The sequence below is a fragment of the Orbicella faveolata genome, unplaced genomic scaffold, assembly GCF_042242905.1.
Source record: "Orbicella faveolata isolate gen_17 unplaced genomic scaffold, um_ofav_v1 contig_1, whole genome shotgun sequence".
Taxonomy (NCBI): Eukaryota; Metazoa; Cnidaria; class Anthozoa; order Scleractinia; family Merulinidae; genus Orbicella; species Orbicella faveolata.
In genome coordinates this window covers 34,750,237-34,776,105 of record NW_028301536.1, presented here as the reverse complement: position 1 = coordinate 34,776,105, position 25,869 = coordinate 34,750,237, and the positions used below count along the sequence as shown (strand labels likewise).

Sequence of the window (25,869 nt, the reverse complement as noted above, 5' to 3'; positions counted from 1 at the left end):
GTTTTGTATTCAAGCAGCACGTTTTTGTGGTACACAGCAGGTACGTGCGATTCAGGAGGCGTTCACACTACGTACGCCGAAGGAATTTGAAAACCGGTCAGTGTAAAACGCAGACTGCAGACCGGGGGTAAAATGCAGACTGAGGGTAAAATGCAGACTGCAGACTGCAGACTAGGGGTAAAATGCAGACTAAGGGTAAAATAAAATATTAATAATAAAAACGAGTCATAAGAATAAAATAAAGAGTGTTCGTACCCGTAAAATGTCGAGTACAAAGATTGAATGTCTTTCACAAACTAGGCTCGATACCTACAGTTTAGCTTACCCTGTTGTTGTGCTGTCGTGCTTAGCTTGCCTTGTGTTCCGAACAATTCCAAAGCCATTTGAAGCAGCTAAGCCACGCAGTGGTTTGAATGTTATTAAGACTTTGTGCATGAAAACAGGATGAGGGAAATGCACTGCAAGAGTTGGTCGGTCCCAGACCTAATCGCGTAAACAAAATTCAAAATGGCCGACACGTAAACAAAGGTAAGATGCGTAGAATTACGATTAGTTCGGGCCCTTGTGGGAAACTTGGTTCAACAAAATGGGGAGGTCAAGAACTCGAAGTTGATAATATTATGTTTGACTAAGGCTAGGAAACGCCTTTTGGTTTGAGTTTTCGGGATTATGGAAAGAAAATTACGGGCACGCCTAAGAACACTCCGAAGTCTTCATTTGATTTGATCCTCGTGTTTTTTATTATCAATATTTTATTTTGCCTTCAGTCTGCATTTTACCCCTGGTCTGCAGTCTGCAATCTGCATTTTACCCTCAGTCTGCATTTTACCCCCGGTCTGCAGTCTGCAGCCTGCTTTTTACACGGACCGATTTGAAAACGGAGCTATATTTCTCCGGTTAGGCCTTGCGTCACGAAAACGGAGCTTTTCGAAAACGCTTTCCAAACTGGAGGAATTTGAGACCGCCGGCTTTGTGTTTTAGTGTGGAAAGAAAATATTTTGAAAACGAAGCTTTTTGAAAACGATGACGTTACCACAATCATGAAATTTGCCCGCATGGCCGAGTCCGAAATGGCAGGTGATTGTTGCGTTTTCACATTTCTCCGATTTCAGAGTATCGTTTCCCGGATCGGCTCCGCGGTCTCGTCATAAACTGTGTACGTGTTCTGTCAACACCGCTCAAGGACCTCAAGCTTTACCTTCTTCTGTTGAACGGAAGGACAAAATACACTGGAAACGAGGATGTAACTACCTTGATGAAATTATTCGTGATTTCTTGCAGGCATCTCTGGCAGTATTCTAGAATATAAATTTCAAGAATAATAGGAGTGATAATAATACCATTTTGCCAATATAATAGTGCCATTTTGCAGCATTTTATTATAAAAAAAAATCATTTTCTTATTATTACTTTATAGTTATTTCTGGTACTAATGACGTCTATTTACTTAGTAACAATTGTCAAATTGTAAGCCATTTGCAATTTTTGTTACCATTGCCAGCACATTTGTTACAAGAGTTAACTTTCCAACTTTACTTTACTTTTAACCTTTAGATTAAATGTCCCCAGTGTGGCACATGTAATGATTTATTTGTCAATATGGTACTCCTACGTGATGTTATTACTTGTGTATGTTTGTCTCGATTTGAATATTCTATAAATTGTTTGTTAAATTCCATAATATATTAGTGTTACTAAGATAATATGAGAAAGTTTGTTTCGCGGCTGGGACGGGTTGGGAAAACATTTTGCGCCATAATAACGAAAATAATAGCGACGGTCGAGCATAATTAGGAATTTAAGTCTGTTTTAGGGGGTGAAGCTAAATGGCATATTGCTCAATTCTGGAGATTCTTGGTCGGCGTCACACTTAGTTCCTGTTTGTGACTGCGCGTCAGATACGCAGCGACGTCGTGCATAGGATCATTCCTCTGCCTTCAAATTGACTACGGCACGACTACGAATACCTCGCTAATCTTCTCTCTTCACCTCAGTATAGCTCCTTCCTTTATAAGCTGGTTTGATTCAAATATTCAAAATTATGGACTCGAGTCACAGTATTTAGTAGTTTTGAAATGGAAACTGTCTCCGCATGATGTGACGTGACGAGGCGTAAGAGGGTGATGTGACCGTGACTAAATGGTGACCACATCAGTACTATGATAGTGAGTCATTCTGAAGATATTTTCACATCCTTTCTGTAATATTACTGACTATTTCCCTGATGCGTTTTGCATCACCTTACGCTGACTTCATCAAAAAAAAAAATGATGGTGCATCGTCGTTTGTACGGCATATCTGTTATCCTGATTTTCGTTGCCACAGGTAAGCTTCGATATTTGTTATTGATCATATATAGCGGCTTTCATTTGAGTGTCGAAAGTAATTCGACAATTACTTTGGTTTTGGTTTTGGTTTTACTATGGTTTGAGATTGGCTGAGTAGTCTAATTGGTAAGTAATTGGTTTGGTTTTGGTTTTACGACACTCAATTGAAAACCGCTCTATCTTACACGAGCCAATTGAACTACAATCTGACTGCTCTTCACGGACACCTCTAGACAGTCCACCTGATCTTAGCGGAAGCAGAGGAACTGGCCAAAATGTAGTTGAAGGACTTCAGATTGAGTGAACCAGGGACAGTTTAGGGTTCAGAAATTTTTCATTCGCTGTTTCGATAATTTTAATTTTGAATTGTAGTCATGGGACATTCCCTTAACCCGAGGAATGGATTTAAGTACCGAATGTCGGTACACGGTTTTACGATCCTTTTCGGGTTTCAGGTAGTTACAGTAAACAAAGATGAAACAGCGCCATTCAGTCATGTTTCGTGACGGTCATGTTGCGTGAGTAGCAATACTATTGGTATGGCTTCGTGTTATGAAAAAAGTTAGGATAAGATACCCCATTGAGAAGTTGACCCGAGTGCGACTTAAGCTTTTTACTCAGAACAGAAAGGCTCGGCAAACATATTCCCGTACTTTCATTGTCTTCAATTGTTCGGTTGTGAACTTTTCCTTTTCTTGATCAGCAGTGCGTGGTCTAAACATAACACGATGTCTAGGACCTTACAACGATTCATACACGTGTCCTGGGCTGTCCAACCCTCCTGAAAGGACACACTGTTATTTATAGGATGGTCAGCCTGCTTGTTGTCTACCATGCTGACTTGAATTTAATAAGGCATGGGTCTCACTTATATCTGAAACATTGGCCATTTTCTCTAGATTTCTTCCGTTTTTCCTAAAAACGTTTCTATAAATGTAAAATGTTTTTTTTCCGACAATTTACTCGACTTAAGTGGTCACGTGATTGACCACGCCCTAAATTGAAATAAATATGATCATTTAAGTTTCAAGATGTAAACGAACTAAAAAAAACACTCGTTTATTTTCTTTCAAAACCTTCACATTACCTAAGTATATATCGTCAGTCTAAACGGGGATTCTGAAAATGTTTTGTTCTTTTGTCGTTATTTCCTATTTGCCTAGCCCCAGTCCCTCTCCAATGGTTATACGTTGTAATTGAAACAAAAGAAATAAATCTATCAAACCCCAATTAATTCTCTAAACTTGGTGGTTATAGCCATTCGCATAAATCAAAATTAGTCGAGCATTACAACTGCAAACTATTGTAAATTTGGATTCAAATTTATATAAACAATTGGGTGTGGCAAGTCACGTGACTAAGCAGCAAAGTTCTTGAAACCAAAAAATGAAAAGCTTCTTTCAAATACTTTACCCTATGCAAGTTTATCAGCGATAGCTCAAATATATGTAAATCACACCACCCCTTCGAGCTCCAAAACAGAGCCAGGCATAGCCTGATTTCATACCGTGAAGGACTAGGTACGAGTCTGTAAATTATGAGATAAGCAACTATTGATCTAATAGTCAGAAAGAACACACCGAGATTCACAAAATCTCCAAGTTTGGTGTTAATCAGGCTAGTTTTGACTGAGATACAGCCATTTGAAAATGTCAAAATGAACAAAGAAATGTATGCCCATCCGGACGCTGCGCTCGGACAGCGTCCGGATGGCCATACATTTCTTTGTAAATTTTGACATTTTCAAATGGCTGTATCTTGCTTACCATTGGGTCTATTTACACCAGACTTGGGGATTTTGTAAAGCTTGGTCTGCACTTTATGACTATGTGGATCATTAGTTACCACTCCCATAATTACAGACTCGTACCCAGTCCCTCACGATATGAAATCTGGCAATGTTGGTGTCCTTCCGAGGGTCACCAACATGGCGGCCGTAATAACAGAAAACATCAGTCATTGAGTTTTGCTATTGTAACGAAAATTATTACTCTAGAGTTCCAACACGTTGAAAGTAATATTTCTCCTAGTGCAAGAACTATTCAGTTAACAAAAACTTGAGCGATAACTCCCCTATTGACAAGCCTGTTCCAGGCTTTCGGTAGTTGGGGACGAGCGAAAAGAAGGCGATCGAGAGAAAAAACGCCTCGATCTTTTAAAATTCATTGAAGAAATCGGGAATGTCGCCCGCATTTCGTGGTTAGAGTTAGGTTTTTCGCCTCCGGTGAGAGTTAACATTATTCAATGAAGCGACGAGCAACGGGAACTAAACGTTAACTAAAATAGCCTTGCCGGTAAATAACCAACATTGCGATAGCTATAATCTAAATGCTGGAAATTCCTGGAAGACTAAAACAACAGGATATTTTGTTGTTCTCGTTGACATAGCAGTAAAACTACTCGTAAGTCACTCATTTTTGCTGTTAACATTTTGTAATCTTGATCGGCAGTGCGTAGCATAACACAGTGCCCCGCTAAACGAACTTTCAAGAATTACACATGTCCCAGGCTCTTCGACCCTACTGAACGGACCCGTTGTTGTTTTTGGGACGGTCCAGCATGTTGTCTTCCCGGAGGTTTTACATGTAGAGACGATGCAACTTTCTTCCGAAATTATTGCCCAGGCCCCAACGATGGAAAGAATGATAAAGTCTGCTGTACGGTTAATGACGATGGAAAGTGTTGCAGGTAAAGCCCAGTTCAAACTTCACATATTTTATTTGATTTTAAGGTTGCAGTCACTCGACGAAAAACCTCTGTCCGGGGTCATTATCCGCTTGAAGCTTGGATCATCATACGGCAAAAATTACCCGCACATAGTCACTGAAGCCAGGAAGTGAATTGCACATTTAGGTTCCAATATCAAATGTTGACAGGTTTCAAGTTGAAAACGGGTGAATTTGTCGGTTTTATACAAAAACTGCTTCCAAAGTTGTATTTACGTCCATGGTTCACATATTTTTCCAGTCTGACGTAACCTCATCAAAAATACGCTGCTCAAACGTCCCTCGTTGTCAAGGGCCTGTTGATATAGTAAAATGACTTACCGGTAACTAAGGTAGGGACCAGCCCTGACTGTCCATTATAGATAGACTTCACTGTATCACAAATGTAACAATGTGATTTATTTTATTTTATTTTTTCTTGTTGCATGCACGTTCGTATTTTGATCGAGCTTACTTAGTTCTTAGGCGAAACGTGTTTCAATAAAGTTGGTAATTGTTGATTGATTGATCGATCGATCGGTCGGTCGGTCGGTTGGTTGGTTGGTTGGTAGAATTTTGATATGAGATTTGTAACTTTGCGGTGAGGTTTTCACTATATTGTTTGGCCTTCTGTTTTCAGTTTCAATAATCACCATATGCACAAAACAAAGCAGCAAAAAGCATTTGTATAGAAGAAAAAGTTATAATTCGGCTAACTTTTAATCCGAGGTTAGCGTTAACCGGCTTCCGAACAATCCTGCCCTGTTTTCAACAAGTTAACCTGACATGAGCCCGCGATCCAATCGAAAACCAACACTTGGTCACTTGGTCAGAGCTGTAAACTTGAGTCTGCGATATGGTCACGTGATACTGGTCAGCGGATACCTTGTTTTGGCAGGTGTCAATTGATCATAACATGGACGTCCAATATCAAAGAAGTACACGGTAAACCAAGGCTGCATCTCTCTGTCAACCTGTTATTTGGAGTATGGCCGCCATGTTGCGCGACTCCGTCTTCGCCGTCGCCGTCATGCGTACGCGCCCACGAGCAATGCCGCTAGCCATGATAACCATGAGAAAATTAACTCACGGGTTTCCTTTCCTGTATGAGTATGGGGCTCCGCTTGGTGGTCCTTCCGGCCGCCGGAGCTCCGCTATAAGAAAAGCTGAATAAGGCTTGCTAAAGAACAGAATTATCTGTTGCTAATGTGCAAATACTAGAGACTAATCCTCCTTTAGGCTGGCCTTAATCTATATATTATTACTTTCTGTCTTTTTTTCAGCGATGAGCTCGTGGTTGGGCTAATATCGGGTTTTTTTGGTTTCGTTGTTGTAGTAGCTCTACTCGTCGTGTTCTGTTGGTGCTGGTCTTCATCTAAGTGCCCGCTGAACAGTTATAGAAGAAGAAGGCAAATGGAAAACACAGCTGCTGGTGTTCCAACTGCTGAATTCCCACAGTGGCCCCCCGGATACAACTGATGCCCTGGTTGGTGTCAAGCCCGGAAGGGGGTTCAAAGACGGATTTTACTATCAAAACGGGCCAAGAATTTCAAAGAGGCGTCAACAACCTGCTTGATTTAGTTTTCCTTGTGGCTAGTTGTTCCAAAGTTAAGAAGTATATTTGCCCCGTGGGGGTACTCCCTTATATGGGCTATATAGGTATGTGCGGCCCCAAAGGGTATGGTTTTTCAGCCGTTTTGGTCATAAATTGGGTATCGGTTTTAGCTGATTTTGGCCATTTTGGTCATAAATAGGGTATGCTTTTGGCACTCTAGCGTTGATATGGGTATGTTGTTAAGAAGAAGCCACTTTTTCATCATTATCGAAAAGAAAATCAACAAAATCCCTTCACAAATTATGTTTACGGTAATTTAACATTGGTCTGAATTAGGGAACTAATTATAACGCAGGTTTTGATTCAGTGTCAGATCATAAATAGGGTTTCGAATTTTTGGTCGGGTCATAAATAGTGTAGGGAATATCGCAGATTTTGATCATAAATAGGGTAAAGGTTTTGGGAAGCGGGCCGCACACCCCCTTCCAATTTTTCTGGGAGTACCCCCTCCCCGGATATTTGCCAGACTAAAAATACAAAGGCCTTGAGTAATAAAGGAACTTAAACTGATCTATGTGATTTCGAGTCTGACTTGTCCCATAACACGTCTCAAACAATTTCAAACAATCGCTTGTGTTGCTGTAGTCATCTGTGAACCTAAAAACCTGTTTTGAAAAGATTTTTTAAACCTTTTCAAGATTTCCAAAGAGGTCCAAAGAATATGAAGATTTCAGGAAAGCTGTTCAGTACTTATAGAGAGTTTATCTGTGGACCGTATTCTCCGGTTTATATTGAAAGACAGCTGGTACTCTGACTTGAGTGTTTCACTCAGAAGAGCGGGAACTACAAACTTGCTAGCAGGCGCATGCAAAATATGATTCTTTCTGTTTTTAAATGTCTTCATACTTCATACTTCATAATTCTTTTAGTTACCAGGCGACCAAATCCAGAAACGCGCTTCCAAATCAATATCGCACTGTTACAGATTTTCACACTGTTATCGCTGTTTCGCCATAATATTTTTCGAATGGAGAACCAAACTGGCACGGTACTTCAAACATCGTACGACTTTATTTGTAGACACGAATACGAGTTTGACTAGGAAAAAATGACAAGCAAATAGAAAATGAATACAACAACAATAAGTGAAGGAAGCTAGGCAAAAATAAAGAAAACCATACCAGACACGACTTCCAGAAATCCCACCAGAAAGATTAAGTACGAACTGAAACAGATCCTGGATACGCACGCGATGAACAACTGCTAGAACGGATTTGCAAATTCTTTTAAAATAACGAAACCGTAGCTCTTAAATTCGCGCGGAAAATGTAAATTATTTTTCCCGTAGGTATACCAAGATTTGCATAGGAAACAAAAAATAATAGGAAGCAACGCAAGAATGTTACAAACACCTTCCGCAAATTAATTTTGTCCGGTAATTATATTGCATAAATTTATCTACTTTGTTTTAGTATAAATCTACTAGTGTTCTATCACGAATACCGTTCTCTGATTGGCTAAACTACTCACTATCTATTCTGTGATAGATAGTGAGTAGCTTAGCAGTGTGCCCTTGTTAACAAAATGACGGCCGCTTCTTTGTGTTTTCGAAGTGTCTGTGTCTATCCCGCATAAAAAACGAGAATGAATAATCTAATTGTTTTAGTATAAATCTACTAGTCGTTCAAAATTTTATCTCGAGCTCATAATCTAATTGTTTCATCACTTTCCTTCGTTAGTTCTAATTTCTATCATTAGGTAGCTCTGTAAATTCGAGGGTAAATAAAGTTTATGAAGATGATGATGACCTGGCGTAATCAATTCAAACAAACCGAACGAAAAATCAATCGAACTCAATCGAACTCCATTCATTCGAGATCGTTCGAGTGTTTGCGATTGGTTCGGTAATCGAACACAACTGATCGAACTCCAGCTTTTTTGTGAGTTCAATTATCGAACTCAGCCGAACCAACCGAACTAAACTGGTTTGATTTTTTCAGCAAAATCCTTTTGAAAATTTTTGCAAGTTCCCTTTCGGTACAATTGGCAGTTTATGCAAGAGTACACTTCATCAAGAATGCCTTCCCGAGTGTTCTTATGTCAATGTCAATGGCATTTACCACTCTTGTGCTAAGTTTACATTACCGATTATTGCCGAGTAACATTATTTTTGAGATGAAATAGCTCAACGAACGGCGTTACTACACTTACTTTTTGTTTGTCGATTGCCCGTTCCGAATTTTTTTCTTGCCCCTTTCCTGTCCTTTTTCGCGGCCCTTTTACTCTCGTTACCCTTTGGGTTTCACATTCTTTCTGGCTGCCGTAAAAAGTTCCGTGTTAATTGTTGGCAAAGCCTGGAAATGGGACCTTGATCAATTATAGGTATAATGGGCCATTTTACCACCATTTTTGCCCCAAAACTATTAACGTTGTTTTTCAATTTGCTACGTCAGAATGCCGTCGATATGCAAAACCGACTGTTGCGCGGATAGCTCTACTATCTGCTTATCAAGAATATCTGCATACCGTCGCAAGTGGTACAAAGAGCACCACCACTCAGTACGCGTATATGCGTGCTTGGGAGTTAAAGGGTTAATTATTTATTTATCAATATGATATTCCTACGTGGTATTTTCTTGTGTTTGCTATTTGAATATTCTATAGATTGTTTGCACTTTAGTGAATAAATTATTACGGGAAAATTCGTTCCGCGGCTGGGAAGGGTTGGCTGAAAACACTTTGCGGCGTAATAACGAAAATAATAGCGACAGTCGAGAATAATTAGGAGCGTAAGTCCGTTTTGGAGAGTGAAGCTAAAAGGCATATTGCTTAATTCTGGAGCTTGATGTGTCAACCCCCAAATTCCTCTCGCTTGGTTCCTGTTTGTGACTGTGCGTCAGATACGCAGTGAAGCGAAACCCCCGGGGGGGGGGGGCACTGCCATATATGGGCTATATAGGTATGTGCCGCTGTGAAGGGTATGGTTTTCAAGCAGTTTACTCTAGGATAGGGTATATAAATCAGAGCGTTTGGGTCTAGACTAGGGTATCATTTTCCCCAAAACTGACTAGTTGGTTGAAGATTTTATCTAGACTAAGGAAACCAGGAATTGCCACTCAAAACTGTAAAAAAATCAAATTGGCAAGTTTAAATTTACGCAAATCAACCGCAATAGTGTCGATAGATGGGGGGATTTGGGGAGTTTACTCTAGTATAGGGTAGCAAAATTCAGCTGAACTAGCTCTGGTATAGGCTAAGGGCTCCAGGGACCCGGCGGCACATCCCCACCCAGAAATTCCCAAAGTGCCCCCCCCCCCGGGAGCGAAACACGGGACCGTGCACGTGATCATTCGCCTGAGCACAGCACAAATATTTTGCTAATCTTCTCTTTTCATCTCAACATAGCTCCTTGCTGTATAAGCTGGTTTGATTTAACTATAAATTATGAACTCCAGCCCAAGCCAGGACATTGAGTTGTTTTGAAATGGAAACTGGATGTGACGAGGCGTAGAAGAGTGATGTGACCGTGACTAAATGGTGACCAGATCAATACTATTATGTTGCGTCATTTTAAAGATATTTTCACATCCTTTCTGTAATTTTACTGACTACCAGCAATAAATAATAACGCTGATACGATTTCGATCATTTTACGCTGACTTCATCAAAACAATGATGGTGCATTGTCGTTTGTACGACATATTTGTTATCCTGACTTTCGTTGTCACAGGTAAGCTTCACTGCAGCGATATTTTTTATCGATCGTATCTTACACGAGCCAAATAAACGACAATCTAAATAACCGCTTGTTACGGAGTTCACCTGATCTCAGAGGAAGTTGAGGAACTGGCCAAAACGTAGTTGAAGGACTTCAGATTGAGTGAACAAGGGACAGTTTAGGGTTCAGAAATTTTACATACCATAGTTTCGATAATTTTAATTTTGAATTGTGGTCATGGGACATTCCCTTAGCCCATGGGATGAATTTCGATTGTACACTGTTTGAAGATCCTTTTCGGGTTTCAGGTAGTTTAATATAAAGATTTTGCTCCTGAAGCCCAATTAAGCTAACCCGTGCCAGGATAAGCAAGGATTTTGATTTGAGTTTTGTAACTTTGAGGTGAGGTTTCTGTTTAAAGTGTTCGGCCTTCTATTTTAAGTTAATGATCTCAAACTACACAAAACAAAAGCAGCGAAAAACACTTGTATTCAAGAACAATTTATACTTCGGTTGAGTTTTAATTCTGGGTTAGCATTAACCGGTTTCCGAACAACCTAGCCCTGATTACAACAAGTTAACCTGGCATAAAAATGCTAATTATAATGATGCAAGGGACCGCAAACGAAAATGCTGCCGGTATACGTAGGATCTGTAAAAGATCTGATCAGCCAAGAATAGAAACATAACAATGAAGCAAGGCTGATTACTACGTGGAAAGCTAAGGACAACGACATGATAGAGTCCAAACAGAAAGCCAAGAATTGCAACCGTGGACAGCTGTTTCGTCCTGGTTGGGTCTCGTCAGCAGTGCACGGTGTAGCAGTAAAAAGTAAAGCAACCGGCTGAGGGGTATCGAATGGTCTTTGCGAGCATTTGCGAGCATGCGAACCTTGCGTTTATTTGTATCGACCCTAGTTACAATGAAGTTATAATTTTCTCTACTTCTTAGCTCTTGGACATTCTTGCAAATTATTGCTATCATGCTCTGTTAGCCTGCTCCTCTCAGACCTTCTCGGTGCAAAATAAACGTAGGAATGAATACACGTTCCGTGAAATAAGAAAAAACATCCAGCGCTCAGTCTAGCTCAGTCCCTGTTGTTTTTTGTTGCCCAACTCAGTTTATATGTTCAAGACTTTCAACTGACTTCGCCGTAACCTAATGTTTAAAGCTCGTGGACTCTAGATCGAGCAGACCAGAGATGTTATGGTTTGGGGCTGGAATTGGACAATTTTCATTCGATGTTCTAACAATTTCAATTTTGAATTGAAGTGTCAGGGCACACTTTAAACCTGAGGGATGCGTTTCGGTCCTTTTACGATCCTCTTCGGGTTTCAGGTAGTTTAGTAAATTGCGAATAGCTCTAATGATGTTTCAACACCCAATTAAAGTCTCGTTAGCCCACATCGCAATATGTGCCGGATTTTTGCGGTTTTGCGGAGCTCGGCAACCCCGGCAGAGTCCTCTTGTGGCTGATGTCATTGTGTTTCTTTCCTCGGTGTGCTTTAACCCTCACAGTTCTTCCATCTCTCAACCCAGGTATTATACATGAGCAATGGCTACCAGTTCAGGAAACTTAACAAAACTGCTGGAGGTGATGGGCAGTGTTGGGTCAGCATCCCATCCAGGGGGGAATGGCAATGCTCCTAGTACGGCTTCGTGCTATGAAAAACTAGGATAAAATCCTTCAGTGTTGACTAGTTGACCGAGTGCGACTTACGCTATTTACTCCATACAGAAAGGCTCGACTTATTCCCCTACTTCCATTACCTTCAATTTTTCCTCTTCTTGATCCGCAGTGCGTGGTCTAAATATAACACGATGTCTAGGACCTTACAACGATTCATACACATGTCCTGGGCTGTCCGACCCTCCTGAAAGGACACACTGTTGTATGTGGAATAGCAAGCCTGCCTGTTGCCCGCAGGGAGGTTCTTCATGCAGCGACAGTGCTGATATCCGAAATTATTGCCCGGGTCCTAACGAGGGGGATGATCGAACGCATTGTTGTGTATGGGACAGCAAGCCTACTTGTTGTCATCCTGGAGGTTCTACGTGTAATGACAATGCTGATATCCGAAGTTATTGCCCGGGTTCTGACGTGAGGAATGATCAAACTCACTGTTGTATTTGGGACAGTAAACCTACTTGCTGTTTTCCAGGAGGTTCTTCATGCGGTGGTAATATTCGAAATTATTGCCCAGGCCCAAGCGATGGAAAGAATGATCGTTTCTGCGCACAAAGTAGCAATTCCGGCAAGACATACTGCAGGTAAGATGCAGCTCAAATATCTCGTTTCTACTATGTCAAACTTACTTCAACGGATTTTAAATAAGGACAGAAATATCTGAAACACAACGCAACACACAAAACAGTATGGTCGCCGCTACTTCCTCTTAGCCTGTGATAATAATCAAAAACTGAATTATTGAGTAGCTTTCTTTTAAAATTCAGAACTTGGGCGAGAAAGATGTATAATTTGAGAAAAAAAATTCGGATGATCTTCTAGGATCGGCTTTGGTAAAATGATCACGGTATGGTCAGCTCGTTAATACTGTCAAACTAGGCATTTAACAAGGATTGTTCTCCTTATTATTTATTCTGTTATTTTCTTTTTTTCAGCGACAATGAGTTTGTAACGAAGTACTTATTTTGGGTCATCTTCGCAGGGGTTCTGTTTGTTGTGGCTGTTTTTTTCTTTGGGCATATGTGTTGTGTTAAAAACTGTTGAGTTCGTCTCTATCCTTAATTTGAAGTTGGACAGTAAAATGTCGTAAGGTAGTTGTAGTTTTGTCGGCTACTCAGTCGGATGTTGCAGGGGTTGTGCGATGATATCAGAAGTACGGCGTTGTCACTGTGGTAACAGGTGTTAGCTGTTCATTTATGTAGTTAGTTTCAGTAGATCGTTGAGTGTTTTGTCCAATAAAGTCAGCGTTTTAGTTGCTAGCGTGTTATATATTGATATCCAGATAGAACTGCCGTCGAACCTCGACTAACAGTCACCTCTCTGCAACGGCCACTTTTTTTGTCCCTGCGGACGGTCCATACATTTACTCTTTGTTAAAGAATAAAATGCAAGCAAGAATGTATTGGATATCTCTTTCTAGTATTCATTTGGCGGATCTAGGGGAGGGGCCCGGGGGGCCCGGTCCCCGCCCCCTCCCCCCCCCCCTTATTTTGGTTGAAAAAAGAAGAAATGACTGAAGGAAGAAAAGCCGGCAGGGCAAGTAAAACTAAACCGGGCCCTCCCCTTAGCTGAAAGTCTGGATCCGCCACTGGTATTTATTGAATTATTAAGGGAAAACTTGTTTTTGGTGCAGGATAATATAATCGTGGGATATTTCAGGGTATTTAATTAAGGTTACTTGATTTTCTGTTTCGGTATAGATCAAATTATACCTTCTCCTCATATTATGTTATTATGCAGCTAATACTTTAGAAGGAAAACTTTAGTTCATTCCTATTCCATTGAGCAGCATTATTTTTCCGGAATTTTCCAGCTGTATTTACCGCGTTACCTTTTTCTGACCAGTTTCTTCGGGTACCAATCGAGATAATAAAATTTTAGTGAGGTTCAGTTTTTGAAAACACTCTTCCTGGAAATAGTGATTCTAGATTCCATAACTTATCAGAAATTTGTTTCCACATTTGCTAGCAAAACCTTATTCATTTTGTCGACCTTTTTGGCCATTGAAATTCGGTTGTTTGGTTGAAATTAGAGTCAAATTAGTATCTTTCTTACACCTTGCACAAAGACAAAAAGAAATTGTGTCCACACCACAAGCAACAAAATGGTAACTCCTTGAATATGTTTATACTTCAGATCATGTACAATTAATAAAATGGACTGAACTAAGCAGGTCCAGAATTTAACAAAGGTCAACCCACAGAGGTGGAATGGTGCAATCTTATTCTTGTAACACTTATGCTGTAAGAAATATTTAACAACAACTTTTACTTTTAAACTTAGTATAGTCTCTTAGGTTTAAATCTATAAAAACAAAGATTGTCACTTGAATATTACTTACGTTACCTTATTTGCTCAACTACCTGTAGGAATATTTGCTAAGTAGCTTTGCGCGCTTTCGCGGTAGTACTCCGTGCGATCTGCGGATGCTATATTAGGTTAGCCTAAAATTAAGAAAATGACATATTGACAGTTGATTGATGTTTCATGTGGTTGTTCCTTTAAAAGGAACGCGAGAAGTGAACTTCTTTTAGTTGATAAAATCAGTCAAGATCAATAGTTGTCAAGAGTTGCTGACTGCTGTAACTGAAAAGATCAGTGAAAATAAAGGACAAGTAATAAATTGAAGAGAGTGTTGGAGTAAAAGCTTATTTCTCCGAAGTTTGCCTCAACATTATTTGTTATACCTCCCAACTCAAAAACGTTTTTCGATATGGAGGAGAACGAGTCACGTGTCGTGGGTCAAAGCTCACTAACTCCCTAGGGAAACAACTTGAACTTTCGACTCGCACGTGATCAGGTCTTGCTCTTTCAAACCGCGGCAAATTTGTGAGCCAGCCGGGTCAAGCAAACGATTTCTTCGCAGTTTGTCTCTATTTTTGAGTTGGGAGGTATAACAAAACACTTAATGACTGGTCCCGCGGGAAACGGTGAGTTTTGTTTCCCCTCGACCTCAACGTTCCCCTCGGCTTCGCCTTGGAGAACACTGAGGGTCTCGGAGAAACAAAACTCACTGTTTCCCTTGGGGTCAGTCATTGAGTGCTTATTGAACCTCTGCGACGGTCCTATCTCAATAACAGCGATAATAATGTGAGCCACACCTTGGTCTCTGTCTATGTTTGGTTTCTGTTTTTGAAAGTATTTTGATTGCAATAAACAATTGTGCAGTCAAACCTCCACTAACGGCCACCACAATAAATTACAATATTTAAAGAGGAAGCCTCTAAAACGGCTTCCTCTCCACAAAGCCAACGGCCACTAAGGCGCGTCGCAACCGCCACAATAACGTCTAGACAAAAGCCAGTTTATTAGCGACTAAAGAATGGTGTATAAAATCCTCATTTTTTATTGTAAAAGTTCACGTAACTTGATTCGTTCTGCGTGTCGTTTGTCTCTGTTTCTGTTTGTTTTCTATTTTATTCAATTGATATATGTTCTCATTGTGTTACGTATTTATATGTTCAGAAACTTATCACATCTTCTGATATGTTACAATGAACAATATTTAAAAAAAACAGGTGCGATATTACACCCCTATCTCCCCATAACGGCCACCTCCCTGCAACGGCCACTTTTCTCCTGTCTCCAAGGTGGCCGCTGTGGAGAGGTTCGACTGTATACAATACAATACAGTATTATACAATCAATATTTATTATGTAAGAAAACATAAAACATGTGAAAGCTCATCAATTTAAAAAAAAAAGTGATTGCAGTTACAGATATTTTTCTAATAGTTTCACTAGACTTACACTCCGGAAAATTTTGAACTTTTTCTAATTGTTTTCATTCTCTACCCCTCCATTGCTCTTGATCTCCACAGCTCTCTCAAATCTGGCCTACGTTTTTAAAAATATAGTAATATATAGTAACATCTAGACTGATAGAACGCTTCTCTGGCGCGTTGGCCGAAATGTTAATCACCATGATGAGCAAATATGAAGGAGAAAGAGTTTCGTGTCATGTCTAATATTATGTTCTCCAGACAACGCAGAACTTGGTCATTTCACGTTCCTTGTTTTGCGAAGGACGGCAAAGAAATGTACCAAGAATTGTAACGCACGTGCACAGCCATTGTTTTGCTCATTAAACTTTTTGTTTAGTGACGTTGCCGTTGCCGTTGCCGTCGTGGTTTTCTTAAGCTCCCTGAACCACGACGGCTAACTCTTTTAAATTTTTATTTCGAATTCATTCAGTTTCGTGATAGCTTTGACAGTGATAAACAAAGTAGATGACTTTAGGGTACCGCGAGATTCGTAGGAAAAATATACAATCAATTTTTAATCGACGTTGTTCTCGGCATCGCCGTCGTGGTTTCTTAAGCTCCCTTTTAGCTCACCATGAGACGGGCGTGCTGTTTAGTGCAGAGTGCACTATTGGGATGGTTTAGGGGGCTGCTGTTCCGTAAGGCACTAAGCACCAACACAATAAGGTGTAAACTGTAATGTTTGTTTTATTCATTAATTTCAATTAATCAATTAGCCTTGCTGTAAGGGGGCTGGGTGGGGTAACTATAGGTACTCGTGTGCATTACGCAAAACGTGTCGTACTTACGTTTCTTTCAGTGATAACTTGACAAAAATATATGTGGTTTTGCAAATCTCATGCTACCCTTGTGGTGCTATTCTCTTAAGAACAAAAGAAATTTGCTCCAAACGCATGCGCCGATTAGTTATCGTCAAAGTCGACTATATCTTAGCATTCTCGTCCCCAGAGGCCGCGCTTCTTTTGGCCAGCTCCAAGAATTGCGACCTCTGTTAAGGTCCAATTTTTGGAGCATGCGCAGAATAATCGTTTCGCTTTCTCAGCCAATCAGATTTGTCAGATTTGACTCTGAGCATGCGCAGAGTGACAGGAAGTCCGTGAATCGCAGACTTCCGGTGTTGGACCTTCCCAGAGGTTGATACCAGAGGTCGCGATTCTTGTTGCTGACCAAATGGAGCGCGGCCTCTGGGGACGAGAATGATATGTTACGAACGTTGAGTGCTTTTCCTTGTGGTAGAATTAACATGACATGTTAGACGCATACGTTCTAACTTTGCTAGCGTGATAAACTCCGTTCTCGAGTTCAGATCCCGCCTTTTTTTTTTTTTTGAGTTATACCACACTCTCGTTTTGGCCGGGGATAATAGCTATATTTCAGGTAACGTCAGTTCCCCTATTTGATAATTAGATTAGTTCTTGTTTATTGGTGAAATGAAACTTTGCGCTTTGAATAAAACAAAATCGTTCCTCTGCGACTTTTCAGCAGATATTTCACTTTTATTTTCCATTCATCTCCAGCAGTGAGTAAAAAATACAAATCTTTCTTATATTTTCGTGGAAACAAAGGTATCTTGTTGCACACATTGGCGAGGAAAACAAAAGTATCAAGTTACAAACGTTGGCGTGAAAAGTACATTGTCACATTTGCTGCAATGACTTTTAAAACCGTCTCGACAAACGTTTATTGTAACTTATTTTTTGGCCTTGAAAGAAAACATAAACATGAAACATACACACTGCAAAGATTATGGCTTATCAAGTTTTTTTGTCCGCTCATATTCCGCTCATAGAGAACGGCATGGGTGAGGACCTATGTAACTTCTGTATCAGAGCCGTAAATTACACTCTACACTATCCGAGATTGTCTCACTAGTTTTGTATTCAAGCAGCACGTTTTTGTGGTACACAGCAGGTACGTGCGATTCAGGAGGCGTTCACACTACGTACGCCGAAGGAATTTGAAAACCGGTCAGTGTAAAACGCAGACTGCAGACGGGGGGTAAAATGCAGGCTGAGGGTAAAATGCAGACTGCAGACTAGGGGTAAAATGCAGACTAAGGGTAAAATAAAATATTAATAATAAAAACGAGTCATAAGAATAAAATAAAGAGTGTTCGTACCCGTAAAATGTCGAGTACAAAGATTGAATGTCTTTCACAAACTAGGCTCGATACCTACAAGTTTAGCTTGCCCTGTTGTTGTGCTGTCGTGCTTAGCTTGCCTTGTGTTCCGAACAATTCCAAAGCCATTTGAAGCAGCTAAGCCACGCAGTGGTTTGAATGTTATTAAGACTTTGTGGATGAAAACAGGATGAAGGAAATGCACTGCAAGAGTTGGTCGGTCCCAGACCTAATCGCGTAAACAAAATTCAAAATGGCCGACACGCAAACAAAGGTAAGATGCGTAGAATTACGATTAGTTCGGGCCCTTGTGGGAAACTTGGTTCAACAAAATGGGGAGGTCAAGAACTCGAAGTTGATAATATTATGTTTGACTAAGGCTAGGAAACGCCTTTTGGTTTGAGTTTTCGGGATTATGGAAAGAAAATTACGGGCACGCCTAAGAACACTCCGAAGTCTTCATTTGATTTGATCCTCGTGTTTTTTATTATCAATATTTTATTTTGCCTTCAGTCTGCATTTTACCCCTGGTCTGCAGTCTGCAATCTGCATTTTACCCTCAGTCTGCATTTTACCGCCGGTCTGCAGTCTGCAGCCTGCTTTTTACACGGACCGATTTGAAAACGGAGCTATATTTCTCCGGTTAGGCCTTGCGTCACGAAAACGGAGCTTTTCGAAAACGCTTTCCAAACTGGAGGAATTTGAGACCGCCGGCTTTGTGTTTTAGTGTGGAAAGAAAATATTTTGAAAACGAAGCTTTTTGAAAACGATGACGTTACCACAATCATGAAATTTGCCCGCATGGCCGAGTCCGAAATGGCAGGTGATTGTTGCGTTTTCACATTTCTCCGATTTCAGAGTATCGTTTCCCGGATCGGCTCCGCGGTCTCGTCATAAACTGTGTACGTGTTCTGTCAACACCGCTCAAGGACCTCAAGCTTTACCTTCTTCTGTTGAACGGAAGGACAAAATACACTGGAAACGAGGATGTAACTACCTTGATGAAATTATTCGTGATTTCTTGCAGGCATCTCTGGCAGTATTCTAGAATATAAATTTCAAGAATAATAGGAGTGATAATAATACCATTTTGCCAATGTAATAGTGCCGTTTTGCAGCATTTTATTATAAAAAAAATCATTTTCTTATTATTACTTTACAGTTATTTCTGGTACTAATGACGTCTATTTACTTAGTAACAATTGTCAAATTGTAAGCCATTTGCAATTTTTGTTACCATTGCCAGCACATTTGTTACAAGAGTTAACTTTCCAACTTTACTTTACTTTTAACCTTTAGATTAAATGTCCCCAGTGTGGCACATGTAATGATCTATTTGTCAATATGGTACTCCTACGTGATGCTATTACTTGTGTATGTTTGTCTCGATTTGAATATTCTATAAATTGTTTGTTAAATTCCATAATATGTTAGTGTTACTAAGATAATATGAGAAAGTTTGTTTCGCGGCTGGGACGGGTTGGGAAAACATTTTGCGCAATAATAACGAAAATAATAGCGACGGTCGAGCATAATTAGGAATTTAAGTCTGTTTTAGGGGGTGAAGCTAAATGGCATATTGCTCAATTCTGGAGATTCTTGGTCGGCGTCACACTTAGTTCCTGTTTGTGACTACGCGTCAGATACGCAGCGACGACGTGCATAGGATCATTCCTCTGCCTTCAAATTGACTACGGCACGAATACCTCGCTAATCTTCTCTCTTCACCTCAGTATAGCTCCTTCCTTTATAAGCTGGTTTGATTCAAATATTCAAAATTATGGACTCGAGTCACAATATTTAGCAATTTTGAAATGGAAACTGTTTCCGCATGATGTGACGTGACGAGGCGTAAGAGGGTGATGTGACCGTGACTAAATGGTGACCACATCAGTACTATGATAGTGAGTCATTCTGAAGATATTTTCACATCCTTTCTGTAATATTACTGACTATTTCCCTGATGCGTTTTGCATCACTTTACGCTGACTTCATCAAAAAAAAAATGATGGTGTATCGTCGTTTGTACGACATATCTGTTCTCCTGATTTTCGTTGCCACAGGTAAGCTTCGATATTTGTTATCCATTCATTCGAGATCGTTCGAGTGTTTGCGATTGGTTCGGTAATCGAACACAACTGATCGAACTCCAGCTTTTTTGTGAGTTCAATTATCGAACTCAGCCGAACCAACCGAACTAAACTGGTTTGATTTTTTCAGCAAAATCCTTTTGAAAATTTTTGCAAGTTCCCTTTCGGTACAATTGGCAGTTTATGCAAGAGTACACTTCATCAAGAATGCCTTCCCGAGTGTTCTTATGTCAATGTCAATGGCATTTACCACTCTTGTGCTAAGTTTACATTACCGATTATTGCCGAGTAACATTATTTTTGAGATGAAATAGCTCAACGAACGGCGTTACTACACTTACTTTTTGTTTGGCGATTGCCCGTTCCGAATTTTTTTTTTGCCCCTTTCCTGTCCTTTTTCGCGGCCCTTTTACTCTTTACTCTCTTTGGGTTTCACATTCTTTCTGGCTGCCGTAAAAAGTTCCGTGTTAATTGTTGGCAAAGCCTGGAAATGGGACCTTGATCAATTATAGGTATAATGGGCCATTTTACCACCATTTTTGCCCCAAAACTATTAACGTTGTTTTTCAATTTGCTACGTCAGAATGCCGTCGATATGCAAAACCGACTGTTGCGCGGATAGCTCTACTATCTGCTTATCAAGAATATCTGCATACCGTCGCAAGTGGTACAAAGAGCACCACCACTCAGTACGCGTATATGCGTGCTTGGGAGTTAAAGGGTTAATTATTTATTTATCAATATGATATTCCTACGTGGTATTTTCTTGTGTTTGCTATTTGAATATTCTATAGATTGTTTGCACTTTAGTGAATAAATTATTACGGGAAAATTCGTTCCGCGGCTGGGAAGGGTTGGCTGAAAACACTTTGCGGCGTAATAACGAAAATAATAGCGACAGTCGAGAATAATTAGGAGCGTAAGTCCGTTTTGGAGAGTGAAGCTAAAAGGCATATTGCTTAATTCTGGAGCTTGATGTGTCAACCCCCAAATTCCTCTCGCTTGGTTCCTGTTTGTGACTGTGCGTCAGATACGCAGTGAAGCGAAACCCCCGGGGGGGGGGGGGGGCACTGCCATATATGGGCTATATAGGTATGTGCCGCTGTGAAGGGTATGGTTTTCAAGCAGTTTACTCTAGGATAGGGTATATAAATCAGAGCGTTTGGGTCTAGAATAGGGTATCATTTTCCCCAAAACTGACTAGTTGGTTGAAGATTTTATCCAGACTAAGGAAACCAGGAATTGCCACTCAAAAATGTAAAAAAATCAAATTGGCAAGTTTAAATTTACGCAAATCAACCGCAATAGTGTCGATAGATGGGGGGATTTGGGGAGTTTACTCTAGTATAGGGTAGCAAAATTCAGCTGAACTAGCTCTGGTATAGGCTAAGGGCTCCAGGGACCCGGCGGCACATCCCCACCCAGAAATTCCCAAAGTGCCCCCCCCCCCGGGAGCGAAACACGGGACCGTGCACGTGATCATTCGCCTGAGCACAGCACAAATATTTTGCTAATCTTCTCTTTTCATCTCAACATAGCTCCTTGCTGTATAAGCTGGTTTGATTTAACTATAAATTATGAACTCCAGCCCAAGCCAGGACATTGAGTTGTTTTGAAATGGAAACTGGATGTGACGAGGCGTAGAAGAGTGATGTGACCGTGACTAAATGGTGACCAGATCAATACTATTATGTTGCGTCATTTTAAAGATATTTTCACATCCTTTCTGTAATTTTACTGACTACCAGCAATAAATAATAACGCTGATACGATTTCGATCATTTTACGCTGACTTCATCAAAACAATGATGGTGCATTGTCGTTTGTACGACATATTTGTTATCCTGACTTTCGTTGTCACAGGTAAGCTTCACTGCAGCGATATTTTTTATCGATCGTATCTTACACGAGCCAAATAAACGACAATCTAAATAACCGCTTGTTACGGAGTTCACCTGATCTCAGAGGAAGTTGAGGAACTGGCCAAAACGTAGTTGAAGGACTTCAGATTGAGTGAACAAGGGACAGTTTAGGGTTCAGAAATTTTACATACCATAGTTTCGATAATTTTAATTTTGAATTGTGGTCATGTGACATTCCCTTAGCCCATGGGATGAATTTCGATTGTACACTGTTTGAAGATCCTTTTCGGGTTTCAGGTAGTTTAATATAGAGATTTTGCTCCTGAAGCCCAATTAAGCTAACCCGTGCCAGGATAAGCAAGGATTTTGATTTGAGTTTTGTAACTTTGAGGTGAGGTTTCTGTTTAAAGTGTTCGGCCTTCTATTTTAAGTTAATGATCTCAAACTACACAAAACAAAAGCAGCGAAAAACACTTGTATTCAAGAACAATTTATACTTCGGTTGAGTTTTAATTCTGGGTTAGCATTAACCGGTTTCCGAACAACCTAGCCCTGATTACAACAAGTTAACCTGGCATAAAAATGCTAATTATAATGATGCAAGGGACCGCAAACGAAAATGCTGCCGGTATACGTAGGATCTGTAAAAGATCTGATCAGCCAAGAATAGAAACATAACAATGAAGCAAGGCTGATTACTACGTGGAAAGCTAAGGACAACGACATGATAGAGTCCAAACAGAAAGCCAAGAATTGCAACCGTGGACAGCTGTTTCGTCCTGGTTGGGTCTCGTCAGCAGTGCACGGTGTAGCAGTAAAAAGTAAAGCAACCGGCTGAGGGGTATCGAATGGTCTTTGCGAGCATTTGCGAGCATGCGAACCTTGCGTTTATTTGTATCGACCCTAGTTACAATGAAGTTATAATTTTCTCTACTTCTTAGCTCTTGGACATTCTTGCAAATTATTGCTATCATGCTCTGTTAGCCTGCTCCTCTCAGACCTTCTCGGTGCAAAATAAACGTAGGAATGAATACACGTTCCGTGAAATAAGAAAAAACATCCAGCGCTCAGTCTAGCTCAGTCCCTGTTGTTTTTTGTTGCCCAACTCAGTTTATATGTTCAAGACTTTCAACTGACTTCGCCGTAACCTAATGTTTAAAGCTCGTGGACTCTAGATCGAGCAGACCAGAGATGTTATGGTTTGGGGCTGGAATTGGACAATTTTCATTCGATGTTCTAACAATTTCAATTTTGAATTGAAGTGTCAGGGCACACTTTAAACCTGAGGGATGCATTTCGGTCCTTTTACGATCCTCTTCGGGTTTCAGGTAGTTTAGTAAATTGCGAATAGCTCTAATGATGTTTCAACACCCAATTAAAGTCTCGTTAGCCCACATCGCAATATGTGCCGGATTTTTGCGGTTTTGCGGAGCTCGGCAACCCCGGCAGAGTCCTCTTGTGGCTGATGTCATTGTGTTTCTTTCCTCGGTGTGCTTTAACCCTCACAGTTCTTCCATCTCTCAACCCAGGTATTATACATGAGCAATGGCTACCAGTTCAGGAAACTTAACAAAACTGCTGGAGGTGATGGGCAGTGTTGGGTCAGCATCCCATCCAGGGGGGAATGGCAATGCTCCTAGTACGGCTTCGTGCTATGAAAAACTAGGATAAAATCCTTCAGTGTTGACTAGTTGACCGAGTGCGACTTACGCTATTTACTCCATACAGAAAGGCTCGACTTATTCCCCTACTTCCATTACCTTCAATTTTTCCTCTTCTTGATCCGCAGTGCGTGGTCTAAATATAACACGATGTCTAGGACCTTACAACGATTCATACACATGTCCTGGGCTGTCCGACCCTCCTGAAAGGACACACTGTTGTATGTGGAATAGCAAGCCTGCCTGTTGCCCGCAGGGAGGTTCTTCATGCAGCGACAGTGCTGATATCCGAAATTATTGCCCGGGTCCTAACGAGGGGGATGATCGAACGCATTGTTGTGTATGGGACAGCAAGCCTACTTGTTGTCATCCTGGAGGTTCTACGTGTAATGACAATGCTGATATCCGAAGTTATTGCCCGGGTTCTGACGTGAGGAATGATCAAACTCACTGTTGTATTTGGGACAGTAAACCTACTTGCTGTTTTCCAGGAGGTTCTTCATGCGGTGGTAATATTCGAAATTATTGCCCAGGCCCAAGCGATGGAAAGAATGATCGTTTCTGCGCACAAAGTAGCGATTCCGGCAAGACATACTGCAGGTAAGATGCAGCTCAAATATCTCGTTTCTACTATGTCAAATTTACTTCAACGGGTTTTAAATAAGGACAGAAATATCCGAAACACAACGCAACGCACAAGACAGTATGGCCGCCGCTACTTCCTCTGATAATAATCAAAAACTGAATTATTGAGTAGCTTTCTTTTAAAATTCAGAACTTGGGCGAGAAAGATGTATAATTTGAGAAAAAAAATTCGGATGATCTTCTAGGATCGGCTTCGGTAAAATGATCACAGTATGGTCAGCTCATTAATACTGTCAAAACAGGCATTTAACAAGGATTGTTCTACTTATTATTTATTCTGTTATTTTCTTTTTTTCAGCGACAATGAGTTTGTAACAAAGTACTTATTTTGGGTCATTTTCGCAGGGGTTCTGTTTGCCGGGGCTGTTTACTTTTGTTGTGTTAAAAACTGTTGAGTTCGTCTCTATCCTTAATTTGAAGTTGGACAGTAAAATGTCGTAAGCTAGTTGTAGCTTTGTGGGCCACTCAGTCGCTTGTTGCAGGGGCGTGCGATGATATCAGAAGTACGGTATTGTCACTGTGGTAACAGGTGTTAGCTGTTCGTTTTTGTGGTTAGTTTCAGTAGATCGTTGAGTGTTTTGTCCAATAAAGTCAGCCTTTTAGTTGCTAGCGTGTTATATATTGATATCCAGATAGAACTGCCGTCGAACCTCAACTAACAGTCACCTCTCTGCAACGGCCACTTTTTTTGTCCCTGCGGACGGTCCATACATTTACTCTTTGTTAAAGAATAAAATGCAAGCAAGAATGTATTGGATATCTCTTTCTAGTATTCCTTGGCGGATCTAGGGGAGGGGCCCGGGGGCCCCGGTCCCCGCCCCCTTTCCCCCCCCCCCTCCCTTATTTTGGGTGAAAAAAGAAGAAATGATTGAAGGAAGAAAAGCCGGCAGGGCAAGTAAAACTAAACCGGGCCCTCCCCTTAGCTGAAAGTCTGGATCCGCCACTGGTATTTATTGAATTATTAAGGGAAAACTTGTTTTTGGTGCAGGATAATATGATCGTGGGATATTTCAGGGTATTTAATAAAGGTTACTTGATTTTCTGTTTCGGTATAGATCAAATTATACCTTCTCCTCATATTATGTTATTATGCAGCTGATACTTTAGAAGGAAAACTTTAGTTCATTCCTATTCCATTGAGCACCATTATTTTTCCGGAATTTTCCAGCTGTATTTACAGCGTTACCTTTATCTGACCAGTTTCTTACGGGTGCCAATCGAGATAATAAAATTTTAGTGAGGTTCAGTTTTTGAAACCACTCTTCCTGGAAATAGTGATTCTAGATTCCATAACTTATCAGAAATTTGTTTCCACATTTGCTAGCAAAACCTTATTCATTTTGTCGACCTTTTTGGCCATTGAAATTCGGTTGTTTGGTTGAAATTAGAGTCAAATTAGTATCTTCTTACACCTTGCACAAAGACAAAAAGAAATTGTGTCCACACCACAAGCAACAAAATGGTAACTCCTTGAATATGTTTATACTTCAGATCATGTACAATTAATAAAATGGACTGAACTAAGCAGGTCCAGAATTTAACAAAGGTCAACCCACAGAGGTGGAATGGTGCAATCTTATTCTTGTAACACTTATGCTGTAAGAAATATTTAACAACAACTTTTACTTTTAAACTTAGTATAGTCTCTTAAGTTTAAATCTATAAAAACAAAGATTGTCACTTGAATATTACTTACGTTACCTTATTTTGCTCAACTACCTGTAGGATTATTTGC

The 25,869-nt window shown here is 40.4% G+C and overlaps 3 protein-coding genes across 4 annotated transcripts; all 3 read left to right on the top strand.

Moving 5' to 3' along the window:
* Nucleotides 1-2,115: 2,115 nt before the first annotated feature.
* On the top strand, nucleotides 2,116-7,157 carry LOC149118866 (uncharacterized). The gene is made up of 3 exons (XM_089273979.1): nucleotides 2,116-2,325; nucleotides 4,778-5,015; nucleotides 6,316-7,157. The coding sequence occupies exons 1-3, from the start codon at nucleotides 2,268-2,270 to the stop codon at nucleotides 6,509-6,511; spliced, it is 492 nt and encodes a 163-aa protein (XP_089130105.1). The 5' UTR covers nucleotides 2,116-2,267; the 3' UTR covers nucleotides 6,512-7,157.
* A 2,783-nt stretch (nucleotides 7,158-9,940) lies between these two features.
* LOC149118865 (uncharacterized) lies at nucleotides 9,941-13,248 on the top strand. Its single transcript, XM_089273968.1, has 3 exons — nucleotides 9,941-10,317; nucleotides 12,106-12,577; nucleotides 12,929-13,248. The coding sequence occupies exons 1-3, from the start codon at nucleotides 10,260-10,262 to the stop codon at nucleotides 13,035-13,037; spliced, it is 639 nt and encodes a 212-aa protein (XP_089130094.1). The 5' UTR covers nucleotides 9,941-10,259; the 3' UTR covers nucleotides 13,038-13,248.
* A 6,462-nt stretch (nucleotides 13,249-19,710) lies between these two features.
* LOC110064592 (uncharacterized) lies at nucleotides 19,711-24,741 on the top strand. 2 transcript variants are annotated; one of them, XM_089273950.1, is made up of 3 exons: nucleotides 19,711-19,939; nucleotides 23,618-24,089; nucleotides 24,433-24,741. In XM_089273950.1, exons 1-3 carry the CDS (start codon nucleotides 19,840-19,842, stop codon nucleotides 24,527-24,529), a joined length of 669 nt encoding a protein of 222 aa, XP_089130076.1. In that variant the 5' UTR covers nucleotides 19,711-19,839; the 3' UTR covers nucleotides 24,530-24,741. The 2 variants fall into 2 exon arrangements, with proteins under 2 accessions (XP_089130076.1, XP_089130082.1); XM_089273956.1 differs by lacking the exon at nucleotides 19,711-19,939 and adding an exon at nucleotides 21,453-21,829.
* Nucleotides 24,742-25,869: the final 1,128 nt, after the last annotated feature.